Genomic DNA, 12,028 nt, shown 5'->3' with positions numbered 1-12,028 from the left:
GCAAACCGATGGATCACTAGACAAGGTAGGAATTTAAGCATTCTGATACATGTTTCTTAACAAAATTGCACGTAGAATACGAGTCTTGCATCAAAAATTACTGAAGTGAACTTTTGACTAAGATACTAACATTTGAATTTTACATTGGTTACGGGAAATTTGAATCGCCGCCCGATCACAAGAATTACAATGCTCTACGCAAGTCAAATCGTGCACTACATCGGTTGTCACAGGCTTCTCGATCAAACATTGTTCATTTTTCACCCTTCGTTGTTCAAAGTGTAAACAATTCGCTTTAGCTGAGCCAAAGTGTCAAGATTGAGATCGTCATATTTTCGTATCGCAGAGACTGCCACGGTAATGTTTAGTTTGCGATTTGACCTACGTAGACCATGTGTTTTCATGGGCGGGAGACTGTCTGCTCAGAGACTGTTGCGGCAACGTTTAGTGCGCGATCTGAATCACGCAGACCATTGCTTTTTCATGGGCGGGAGGTTTGGATTCACGCGTCAGAAAACTTTAAGTATCTTAGCTAGGAGTTAATTTTAGTCATTTTCGTTACGCAAATCGTGCTCTAGGTGAAATTTTGGTAAGGAAACAGATATCAGAATGCTTAACTTCGTACCTTGTCTAGTGGTCCATCAAATACTAACCGAAAAATAATCAAGCGTTCAGGTTACTTTGTGTTCTCCTCACTGGAAAAAAAACACATTGGATCTAGAGTCCAAGACTCTTAAAAACATCGACAAGAAAAAATACTCTTGATTCAATCAGATTTAAGCTTAAATCAAGAACCAAGCCTCTTAATTTGAGCGGATTTCCTTTCGATTTAAGCTTAAATCTGATTGAATCAAGAGTCCATTTTCTTGTCAATGTTTTCAAGAATCTGGACTCTAGATCCAATGTGTTTTTTTTCCCCCAGTGTAAGACAAACGGAACCAACACAGCATGGAAATAGGGCGAGAGGGAAGCCGCGCGTTGAAGACGGCGCAGAGATACAACTATTCGTACTTGATGGATGTCCGTGTTGCATCTGAAAAATTGAAGGCGCGATGGTTTCAGGGCGTGTTGCTCAGGATTTCCTTTTGATTTAAGCTTAAATCTGATTGAATCAAGAGTCCTTCTTCTTGTCAATGTTTTCAAGAGTCTGGACTCTACATCCAATGTGTTTTTTTTTTCCAGTGAAGATACGATTTTCTACAGTTTCACCATCGTACTAGGGTTTCATTTTACTTTTAAAAAAGACCAAAGTTTTTCCAGTGCACCCATATAAACCCAAATTTTCGTTGCTTTTTCTGACTGTATGTACCATTACCACCCATATAAGTTCTTTTCTTCCTCTCAGGGTGTCCCGCAGGTGCATCAAACATGACAAAGAACTCGGTGTTGGCGAAAGAGCGCGGTTGGCACTCCTGATCCTCGTATGATAGATCCGAGGGAATCGTGGACACGACCGGAGCATGACTCGGAGGGAAAAGAAAAAAGAATAAGAAAATTGTCTCCCCGGCTCCGAGTCGCTACGCTTGAGTAAGGATTGGGTCCCACCACCCACAGCTACGCCCCCGCACCCCCTCCGCGGTCCTGTTGGTTGACTGATTGAGTAATTTGCATATCCCTCTTGTTTTAGATCACCGCGATATTCCACGGACATGACCCGCGTTGTCGGGATAGACAGTTTACGGCGCCGATGCCAGATTTCGAAGGGAATTCGCCGATGCGATTTTGAGATCCTATCCAATCCCTTTACCTAGAGTACCTGAGTAACGGAGAGTACCCTGGTAAAAATTGGCAGTAGAATCTGTGTGCTAGGATTTAGTGAGTTTTTGGAATACTTCTCTCTTTTTGGGCCGTAGTATCTTGATTTATTTTGCGAGGAAAGCTCCCGTATTTTTGATGGATGCCTGCCATTCCTAATATATTAGAGAGCTTTCAGTTTCGTAAGATACTGTGCAATACCTCTGGTGTGAAATAGTTGCTTCAAGCGCCGTGGCACACTGCGGCGTGGCAGACGAGCAGCCAGCGCGAAACACGGATTGGCGCCTACAAATCTAACAGGGATACTTCACGCGTTGCGCAATGCGTGAAGTATCCCTGTTAGGTTTGTAGGCGCCAGTGCGTCGCCACTCCGCTTTGTGTTAGGCTCTAATATTTAATCTGGCGGAGTCAGCGTTATTCAACTCATGATTTTGAAATGTTTGCACATCCTGTATGGATTATTCTCATTTTAATTGATGAAAAAAAATATGTATTAAAGGAAAATATAATGTGGGTTTTGTAAATTAAGGTGGTTCCGTATCAAACTTGATGATTTCCAAAGCACACGCATTTCTACACAATTTCTTATAGCCTTTTATAATCGAAGGCGAAAAAGCAACAGCCAGGCGATAAAGTGTGAAGCCCGGCTATAGGAACTATAGCCCGGCTGCATAATTTTTCATCGCTTCGTATAGCCCGGCCGTATGATTTTCTCCGCATTCTACAAGCAGCTATATGATTTTCTGTAGCCTTCTTTAGCCGGCTGTAAGAATTCCTATGGTATTTTGAAACGCAGCTCTAGCTCTTATCGCCAATTTTTACCAGGGTATGGATATGTCAGTAATTTTGAGGTTGGATTATGGAGCTCTCAGGGCCCAACAAGGACAGCTACTTGGACGTATTTCTGTCAAACGGAAGTGTAGACGGGTGGGGAAGATAGGTGTGCTCTAGAAAGCTGCATTTCGACGGTGTAAGTTGGCAATCACATAACTCGTTTGCGATGTCTGAAAATCTCCGCCTCTACGTTATTTTTTTAAAGGAGTACAAATTGACATCATTCCTTGGAGTTTTTGCAGAATTTTCTTCGCACAGAGAAGAAAAGTCAAGGCAGTTTTAAAGAATTGGCGTTGACTAGTTTACCGTTTAAAAAATAAAGTTTTTTTTTTTTTTTTTTTTTTAATTTTTTATTTATGAACAAAACTACAGAGTATTAATTGTTTTTACATTATAAGGTTAAAATATGATTAGTAAATGGACTTTGTAAAATAAAGTATGGCAGGACGTCTGCCACGTCGCAAACCGAGATATGTGATTGCCGACTTCCACCGTCGATTTGGAGAAGTGGAAAAGTGGATTTTATCCTCTGTCAAACGGAACAATGTGCTAACTGAATGCGCCAGTCATGAGCCGTGAGCATGGTAAAAGTGCGTTGTGGACAGGGCTCATGAGTTAATGCCAACCAAGAGCGGCAACAAAGACGGATTCGTTGCCGTTGACGTCACTGGCGCTTTTTCTAATGGCCCTCGACTAACAAGCACACCCCTTCTTCCCCACCTGCTTCTGGTTCCGTTCCAATTAACCTATGAATTCAAATTATTCAGAGTGAATTATCTATCACAATTGTCACGACCCATCGTTTGCATAGCACGTATTTGACTCATTGTTACGGAAAAACCCTCATTTATGAATATTCTTTGTTAACCTTGCTTTGATATTGGAATCTGAGGATTGGCAAAGACATTTTTTGTGTTAGAAGGTTAGCTGCCCTTTTAGGCCCTATGAGCTCCACATTTCGATATGTCCACACTCTCGTCATATAAGTAGTAAGCTACTTTATGACCATTTACCAACTCAGAAATTTACGTGAAGTGAAACTCCTTTATCAGGAGTTGTATTCCGCTTTCTGGTCAAAACGTATGGCTCACCGATACGATATTTGGACGTATTTCTGCACGGACTATGTGCACTATGAAGGGACCCAGGTTATGAATCTATTCTCATGGGTCTCAGGGCTCATGTCTTAATGTACATAATTCCGTTTGGCAGGATTACGTCTATATTCACGGCAGTGCGTAAGAAAAGTCACTCAAACTGTCAATCAAAATTGTAAGATGGTACCGCAACATTTGTGTTAGTGACCTAATTTAGTGGGGTACACCCTAAATAATTGGAAATGTCTAAGTTGGGACTTAACCCCTACTTCTTTTTTTCTGTGCGTCGGACTCATTTCGAACATGCACAAAAATTAGCTTTTTACCGCGAGCAGAGGTTACCTTAACGTCATGTCAGTTTGCCTTCAATATTAAGTGCAGGCAAAACGAGCTCTCATATAGTCGAATAGTGGTATTGTTGTGAAATGACATGCTTCCTCGGTACTATGGATGTGACCTCGATCACATCATCAGTGAAAAATCGCTACGATTTTTAAGTAGTAGTGATCGATCATACTTTCAGTGTGATTGGTAAATTTTAATTTTTATAGCATAATGTATATTTTTCACAATAAACGACAATCAGCACTATATACATGTAAACACAAATGGGTTTACGCACATAAGAAGTGGAGGGAAAGAGACAATTTATGAGAGTTATGGGTGGCAACGCACCAAACTTTTACGCAAAATTTAGTGGTTTCTTACACAGAGAGAAATTTCAACACAGAAGTTTGGTTAATACAGGAGGTAAAACACAATATATCCTAGCCTTACGTTGACAATTCCAAGAGGAGATGCCAGCTAGTTTTCATGAAGGAATTTAATAAAAAATGAGTGGTGAATACCGTTGAAATCGGAGGAATGCATCCTCCCAGTCTCTCTATTGTTTTTTTGCGCTAAATTCACCGCAAATTGTACCGAAATCAACACAACATTTTTTGAATAGACGTTGAGCCGCATGTTGCATCTACTTATAATAATTATGAGTGATAAAAACGTGAGCCAAACATGCATAATTTTTTTACAATTTTATTTTTTATTTTGAAATGCATTAGTACCTACCTGAAAAATAAAATTGTAAAAAAAATTATGCATCTGTGGCTCACGTTCTTATTACTCACACAATTTTTGTTGGTTTTTGTTTCACTTACTATCTTAACCAAGGTAACACAAGAACACAAATATTTTTATCAGTATAGGTGGACTGAATTAAAACGGAGACTCGTTGGGTAGATTCGGCATATTTTTCATATGGTTTATGAACGGAGACTTTTCAAATTCAACGCGAAGTTCTGCTTCGATTTCGTCGTTCTTCTTGAGAGTCTTCCCGAATACGGTTTCTAACAAGTTCATTTGGTTGTCCGTGCTTACATTGGGTTTCTGGAGTTTTCCTCCCTTCTCTGTCACGGCTTTATAAAGTTTTATTAAACGTTCCCTGGAGCTCTTGATGGTAGTCAAAGCCTGGAACAGATTTCACTTTTTTAAAATGGACCATGTTTAGCAGAGAGAACTAAACCATTTCAGCAATTGCTAAATTTAACTGAACAATTTCATTATTTACGAAAGAACTTTTGTGCGGATTTTTTTGAAAATTTTTCGGAAGTTGCCTCGTTCTATGCAGACCATTTACTGAAATTTGCATGAAAAATCAACACAACTGTTTTTATATACAAATTAAATTGTCCAATTAAATTTAGCAATGGCTGATGTGGCTTGGTTCCTTTCTGCGTAATACGGTCCAAATTAGAATGGATAAATTAAATGTATGTTCGCTAATTGTCATGGGAACGGAGTTCCCCATGATATTAGAATCGTTCCGTTGCTTTCGCTATGGGATTCCCTATACCTCTGCGACCTTGAGCGTTTCGCCCAGTCTCCGATTTTTGGTTGATTTTCCGATGTATCAAAAACCGTTGTATTTTTTAGCCAATCATGTCTCTACGTCAAGTTGTGTTGATTGCTAAAATTCGCTTTCAGCGAGTTTTTTTCTCCTGGAGATGTCGTGTCTGACTGGTAAATCTGCGCAGAACCACGAAGTTCCGTTTTTAGGCAAATTCTTTTTTTTGGGAGGTTCTGATTGGTTATTTTTCGCCATCAGTTTTCTGTTCGTTGGTGCAAAAGATCACCTACCTCGGTGTTCTTGAGAAGCCGCCATTATCCCACCTCAAATTTGAAAAATAGAAGTAAAGAAATAATAACCATCGTACAAGGTGGAAAATTGTTCTGGAGGACTCGTTACGGATAAAGAAGTCAAAATCAGAGCTCGATTGATTGATTTAATTCCTGGATACGCAAATATTGCCTTAGCTCAACTGCCGCGATCGGAATGCATAATGGGATGAACCTCGAGACGCATTAAAACAGTGCGAACCATGGCTCCTACAGCAATGCGCATCCAAAAGCAGTCAAGGTCTCTTGTGATAAGTCCCGCCCATTGCCCGAGTCTTTTAAATGCTATTTTTACTCCCACTCACGTGGATCCGTCATAGCCTAGTTGACCAAGCCGCCTCATGTTTGTGATTAGACGCGGGCACCCGGCGATCGGGAGTTCGATACCCGACGATGGGAACTACTTTTTAATGATTGTATTGAATGTTTTAGACTAATCATCAAAAAATAATTAATAGTAGATGATAAATGTACGAACATTTTCTCGTGAGTTAATATGTTAAACAAAAATACTGGAATATACCTCCTTCATATAATCAGCCACATGTTCCCCCAAATTAATGACGTTATTTTCTTTTTTCAATAAAGTTAATTTGCATTCAACGTTCGTAAGTTAAGCAAAAAGTACCTATTGATACAAATAGAATGACATGAAAATAGTATGTCTAACATTTCAGTTGTTTTTTTTTTTATTTATTTATTTTTTGTTTTTTTGTTTTTTCAATAAAACAAATTGACTGGGACTAGAATCATCGTATCTCTGAAGACAAAAGCTAAGTTTTTTGATACAGAAATACTAATATATTCATCCTTTATATAATCAGGGAGATGTTGACCCAAATATTGATGTATATTTTCTCTGTTCGCCCAAATTAATGATGGTATTTTCTTTTTTCAATAAAATTAATTTACATTCCACGTTCTTAAAGCAATATTTTCTCCAAAATTCAGCAAAAAATAACAATTTATACCTACGCAAAAAGTAAATAAATAAATAAAGCAATGACATGAAAGTAGTATAGGTAGTACACATCTAACATTTCGGTTACATCTATTTGAATGAAAAAAATGGCAACTTAGGAAGCACATAGGTCACTTATCGACGGTGAAACTACCAAACCACGTATCTCGGTTTGCGACGTCGCAGACTTCCTGTCATACTTTATTTTTTAAGAAAAGCTACTTAACGTCCAGTCTTGAAAATTTCCGTGATTTTTCCTCTTCGTGCGGAGAAAATTCTGTGAAAATTTCAAGGAATGATATTGATTTGGTCTACTTCAAAAAAATAAAATGTGAGCGGAGATTTTTAAACACCGCAAACGAGATACGTGGTTTGGCAGTTTCACCGTCGTTATGATGCGTATTCGGGCATATGCGTAGAGTAAAAATATCATACTTTACGCCGAAAAAACGAAACTGAAAGTTAAATGCGTTAACTTCCAAAAACCATACATAATCCAACGAAAATAAATAATTGGTAAATAACAGCTTTCTTGTATGCAAAGAAAAAAAATTAAAAATGTTAAAAAAGAGATGTCGACACAAAATTACATAGCCCCTTCAATTCTGAAGATACTACAAACGAACTGTACCTTAAAATTTTCATATCCCAGAAGCAAAAGTTCCCATGACGAATATTGCTATCGCTAGCGATTGCAAAAACCAACTTGTTTATTTTTGATTCAGGTTTTCCTCATTATCTCTATAATAGTTTTCCAGATAAGTTCATATATCAGGAAATCAGTGGCGCGGCGTGCTTTGCGATGTATCGATTGATCTCCATTTAAACCTATGGAGAAGAATCTATTAACAAGATGCTTGCAAAACGAAGACCTTAATAATCGATTCTTCACCATAGCTTCAAATGAGGGAAATATCCATGATCGACCATTTACACCTCGCCACCGCAGGCCGCAGGGAATTGTCTCGTTAGAATCAAATGAGTTACCTGGTGAGCAGCCGTCGATTCTTCATCGGAGCGAATCAACTTGTTCATTGCGTTGTAGTAATTGTGGTACTCAAGAAAGAGAGAGTCGACTAGAGAAAGGACGGAAAGATTTTCCATCATGCGGGGATCTGCTTTGTATTTTGGATTTCCGAAAGCTTTTTTCAAAGAGTCTCGGCGAATCTTCTCTAAGACCTGAAGCTCGCTCAGCAACTGATCTGCGCTTTTGGGGGCAGCTTTTCGACTCACAGTGGCCCGCCTTACCTGCAAAATATACGCAAAATAATTAAGCTTTAAAAAGGAAAAACATTCTCTTTACATCTAAATAAGCCAATTTTTCGTATTAGCTGGACTGTACATACTGCCTCTTTGCGCCCCTCCCGTGTCAAATATCGTCGTTAATGATTTATTCTTAAAAGATTCTGCACTTTAACCTACGGGATCGTCATTATTTTATAGAATAAATAGTTAAAGTACGTAACGTTAGAAACTCATGTACTTTCACGGATCATCTTAGCTATTATATACATTAGCTAGTCAATGTATACAATAACAGATTCCACGCTCTAACGCTATCTACACATGAAATGAACGTTTCGTAGTACTTGGAAGCACCGTAAAAATAGATGCAATCAGAATAGCTCATGCAAGTGCACTCACCTTTGCATCAGCGTCGGTAAGAACAGACGCAGCGCAAAGTATCACTATAAAAATCATTTTAAGGACACGTGAATTGAGCTTTCAGTCACTCGTTTCAAGTCACTCTCAATACTGGCTTCAAATTACACAAATCAATCTGCACTAAATTGTGGGAGTGCTTTACTCTCTTATCATCTCGTTGCAGTGCTGAGGTAGCACTTGATTACATTGATAATGGAGAAGGAGAAACATAGAAAAGTCTCGCCGAGGCCAAAAAATTGGAGGAGAAGCCAATAGTAGCTTGGACGGAGCTGAGTTACCTCGGTATTATCAGAATACATTGTTTTTATTCAAGCCATCTTATTTATCTAACAAGTCATTTCTAAAATGTCAGAATCTTTTTCAGCCGCTTTGGATCGTATTTAATAGAGGTGAATCGGCTCAATACCAGTGATTTTCAAAATCGTACAGATTCATGTTCATCTACAAAAATGCCGGGAATAGATAATAGTTTTTATTGTTCTACCAAAACACTGTTAGTTTTAAAGAAAAAAACGATCGTTTAAACTGTATTATTGTACATAGTTTTAGTATTTCTCAAAGCAAAGTAAAGATTGCATGATGTTTAAAACACCGCAATCGAGCTGGCTCCCGTTTCTGTTAAAGTCAAGCTAATCAATTCTGTAAAATTTAAAAAGTCTCTGCAACTTTGTTATTTCCTGTTAAATTGAATTGACTGATAAAACTGTTAATTTAAGCCTAATTTTAGTGTGTAGCCTCCTTTACTAAGAACTATTAAAATCAACTGATCAAGATTGGATGCATTTAAACAGAAACAAGTATGTCTAGATTGAAAGTTGTAAAAAAGACATTCGTTCGTAAACCTACTTGTGAATTGATGTGAAAAGAGGGCATCATTTTATGAAATGTCGGACACATCAGGCATAACTGGCATATCACTCATATACTTTGTAAATGGTGAGCTGTAGAAGTCCGTGCGAAGTTGAGCCTCAATTTCCTCGTTTTTCAAGTGAGTGGCCTCGAATACGGTTTGTAAGAAGTTCAAGTTTTTGTCTGCGCTTAAACCGGGCGAATCGAGCTTAAAATTCCCTGCTCTTGTCTGTATGACCTTAGCAAGTTGGATAGATTGCTGCCTTGATGTTTTGATGGTTGCTAATGCCTGTAAAAAAAATAATTATTTTTAAGATTTAAAATCAAAGATGAAAAGCGAACGCTCGCAGAGAATGATTGGAGTCAACTTTTGTGACACAGACCTCTTCCTATTGAAACAGTGGTTTCAACAAAACAATATTTAAACCTTGAACACACCACTACAGCTTCACTTAATCGAAATTTTTTGGTTGAAAATTTTTCGGTAATTCGTCTGTCAAACTGTTCGTTAAACCATTCTCAGAGAGAGTAATTTCTGAGGAGAGAAAGGGCCAATAATCACAGATTTCTATTTCCAGTATCGGACATATTTAGCATGTCTCTATCTGAACTTCAGATTTACTTTAATATGTTCATTTATTAATTTATAGTTTTTCATCATTTTTAAATATTAGAAACAGTTGTCAGTTTTTAGGAAATGATTAACAAAATGCAATAGTAAACATCAAATCGAAATTGTACACTATCCGCAACAAACGAGTGATGTTACCTCGAATCGAAAAAATGACCCCATTATGGTATACGTTCCATATCGACGGTGAAACAACCAAACCACGTATCTCGGTTTGCGACGTCGCAGACTTCCTGTCATACTTTATTTTTTAAATGAAAAACTACTTAACATCCAGTCTTGAAAATTTCTGTGATTTTTCCTCTTGGTGCGGAGAAAATTCCGTGAAAATTTCAAGGAATGATATTGATTTGGTCTATTTCAAAAAATAAAATGTGAGCGTAGATTTTTAAACACCGCAAACGAGATACGTGGTTTGGTAGTTTCACCGTCGATATGCATTTTTATAAGAGATGTATTTTAATTCAAAATTGCAAATGGACCATTCCTTCCTCCAAGATCTTGATTCCTTATTTAATCGGTCTCATTATGAAGTATGGTCTTTATTCTCACCTCATGAGCGGCCGCTGACTTCTCATCCGAGTGGATCAATGTGTTGATCGCGTTATAGTATTTGTGATATACCACAAAGAGGGAATCTACCAGCGATAAGGCAGATAGAAATTCAACCATTCGAGGGTCCGTTTTATATTTTGGGTTTCCAGTTGCATTTTTCAAGCCTTCTTGCCGACCTTCCTCCAAGATTTTGAGTTCGTCCAGTAGCTTATCCAAACTTTTTAGAGCAGCCTTTGGACTGACCTCAGGCGACACTATTGCCTGTAAAAAAATAATGAGCTAATTTGAGATTACATCAAAAAGACATAATTGTAATTTGATGAACTGATAATTTCTATCAAGTGTACTTGCAATTTTATTTAAATAGCAATATTTAAATAAAAGCCTTATCAAGTAAAATTCACATTTTTGTAAATCAAATAAGTTCATGAAATGAGCCGAATAGGTAATTGCGAAATGCTTAAATTTGTAGAAATGAAAGCATTTGCCGGATTCCTTGAAAACTTTGAACCACTGTTGTAGAGCACTGATGATGGAACAGGCGCTGCAATATGTTTAAATGATCAAAAATACCTTGAAAAGCTGAATGAGACCTTTGAAACTTAATAAGTGGAAGATAAGAGGTTATTCACTTACGATTCAACGGAATTAACACCTATTATTTCATTAAAAACTTGCTTCAGCATATTTTGACGAACTGACACGAATGCTGTTCCTTTAAGACTCACAATTTTCGGACCATCATTTTGAAAGGTATAGAAATATCGCACATCGTCAAATTAAAACTTAAATTTTTACAAAGGAAACCCACAATGTCTTTTGCAGCATCAGTCGTGTTCTTTTCGCATACGCAGTTTTGTTCAATTTATGAATGTTCGTTTTCAGTGGACGGAAAATATTCTTACCCCAGCTTCAGCACAGGATAAAAACAACCCGAAGGAAAACACCACTTCCAAGATCATTTTGAGAACACGTGGATTTTATTTACTTTCAGGTTTCACAGTCTCACTAGTCTCATATCATATTTTTCGATCTATACTAGCCAAGGGGCGTATGCTACTTATCAGCTTAATTATCAGCTTCACTTATTGATGTTGATAGAGTAAATGCAAAAACATTGCAAGAAAACAAAAGGAAGGAACAAGCAAAATGGTGTGTTTATTTATTGATATGCACTGGGTTGAAGACAGAAATCGCATGAAATATTTATGCAAGTTAAATCTAATGACCAAAAATTTGTATTGCAGGGACTATTTATGAACAGTTGCAGAGTTTCAGTCAGTGGATAAACTATACACTCTGAATGGCAAATATACTACATTTCATAATGAGGAACTACCATATTTTTGCTCATCTATAAATGCACGTAAGTGCATAGCAGATACTAGTGGTATATTACGTCGTTTCTAAAATGAGGCAGAAAGTAGTTCTTTATTGCAAAATGTAACTTGATGAAAATGTAAAGGCGCTATCAATGAATTTAACGGGCAGTGTTGGTTATTATATACC

At 37.6% G+C, this 12,028-nt stretch overlaps 1 protein-coding gene across 2 annotated transcripts; it reads right to left on the bottom strand.

Annotated features, from left to right (window-relative positions):
• Nucleotides 1-4,222: 4,222 nt before the first annotated feature.
• Nucleotides 4,223-11,579, bottom strand: LOC109029892 (uncharacterized). 2 transcript variants are annotated; one of them, XM_072304970.1, is made up of 4 exons: nt 11,425-11,579; nt 10,517-10,780; nt 9,331-9,622; nt 7,928-8,067 (listed from the first exon to the last, which is right to left on the bottom strand). In XM_072304970.1, exons 1-3 carry the CDS (start codon nt 11,479-11,481, stop codon nt 9,362-9,364), a joined length of 582 nt encoding a protein of 193 aa, XP_072161071.1. In that variant the 5' UTR covers nt 11,482-11,579; the 3' UTR covers nt 7,928-8,067; nt 9,331-9,361. The 2 variants fall into 2 exon arrangements, with proteins under 2 accessions (XP_018896142.2, XP_072161071.1); XM_019040597.2 differs by lacking the exons at nt 9,331-9,622; nt 10,517-10,780; nt 11,425-11,579 and adding exons at nt 4,223-5,150; nt 8,464-8,612 and having other exon boundaries at nt 7,807-8,067.
• Nucleotides 11,580-12,028: the final 449 nt, after the last annotated feature.

The sequence above is a fragment of the Bemisia tabaci genome, chromosome 10 (assembly GCF_918797505.1).
Source record: "Bemisia tabaci chromosome 10, PGI_BMITA_v3".
Classification (NCBI taxonomy): Eukaryota; Metazoa; Arthropoda; class Insecta; order Hemiptera; family Aleyrodidae; genus Bemisia; species Bemisia tabaci.
This window is presented reverse-complemented; position numbering and strand designations above follow the sequence as displayed.

Excerpts from the sequence above, each read along its gene's own strand:
- LOC109029892 (XM_072304970.1), bottom strand. The coding sequence starts at position 11,481 with ATGATCTTGGAAGTGGTGTTTTCCTTCGGGTTGTTTTTATCCTGTGCT. Across the intron at positions 10,781-11,424 it reads TATCCTGTGCTGAAGCTGGG|GCAATAGTGTCGCCTGAGGT; the intron begins GTAAGAATATTT and ends ATTTTTTTACAG. Across the intron at positions 9,623-10,516 it reads AGTCAGCGGCCGCTCATGAG|GCATTAGCAACCATCAAAAC; the intron begins GTGAGAATAAAG and ends TTTTTTTTACAG.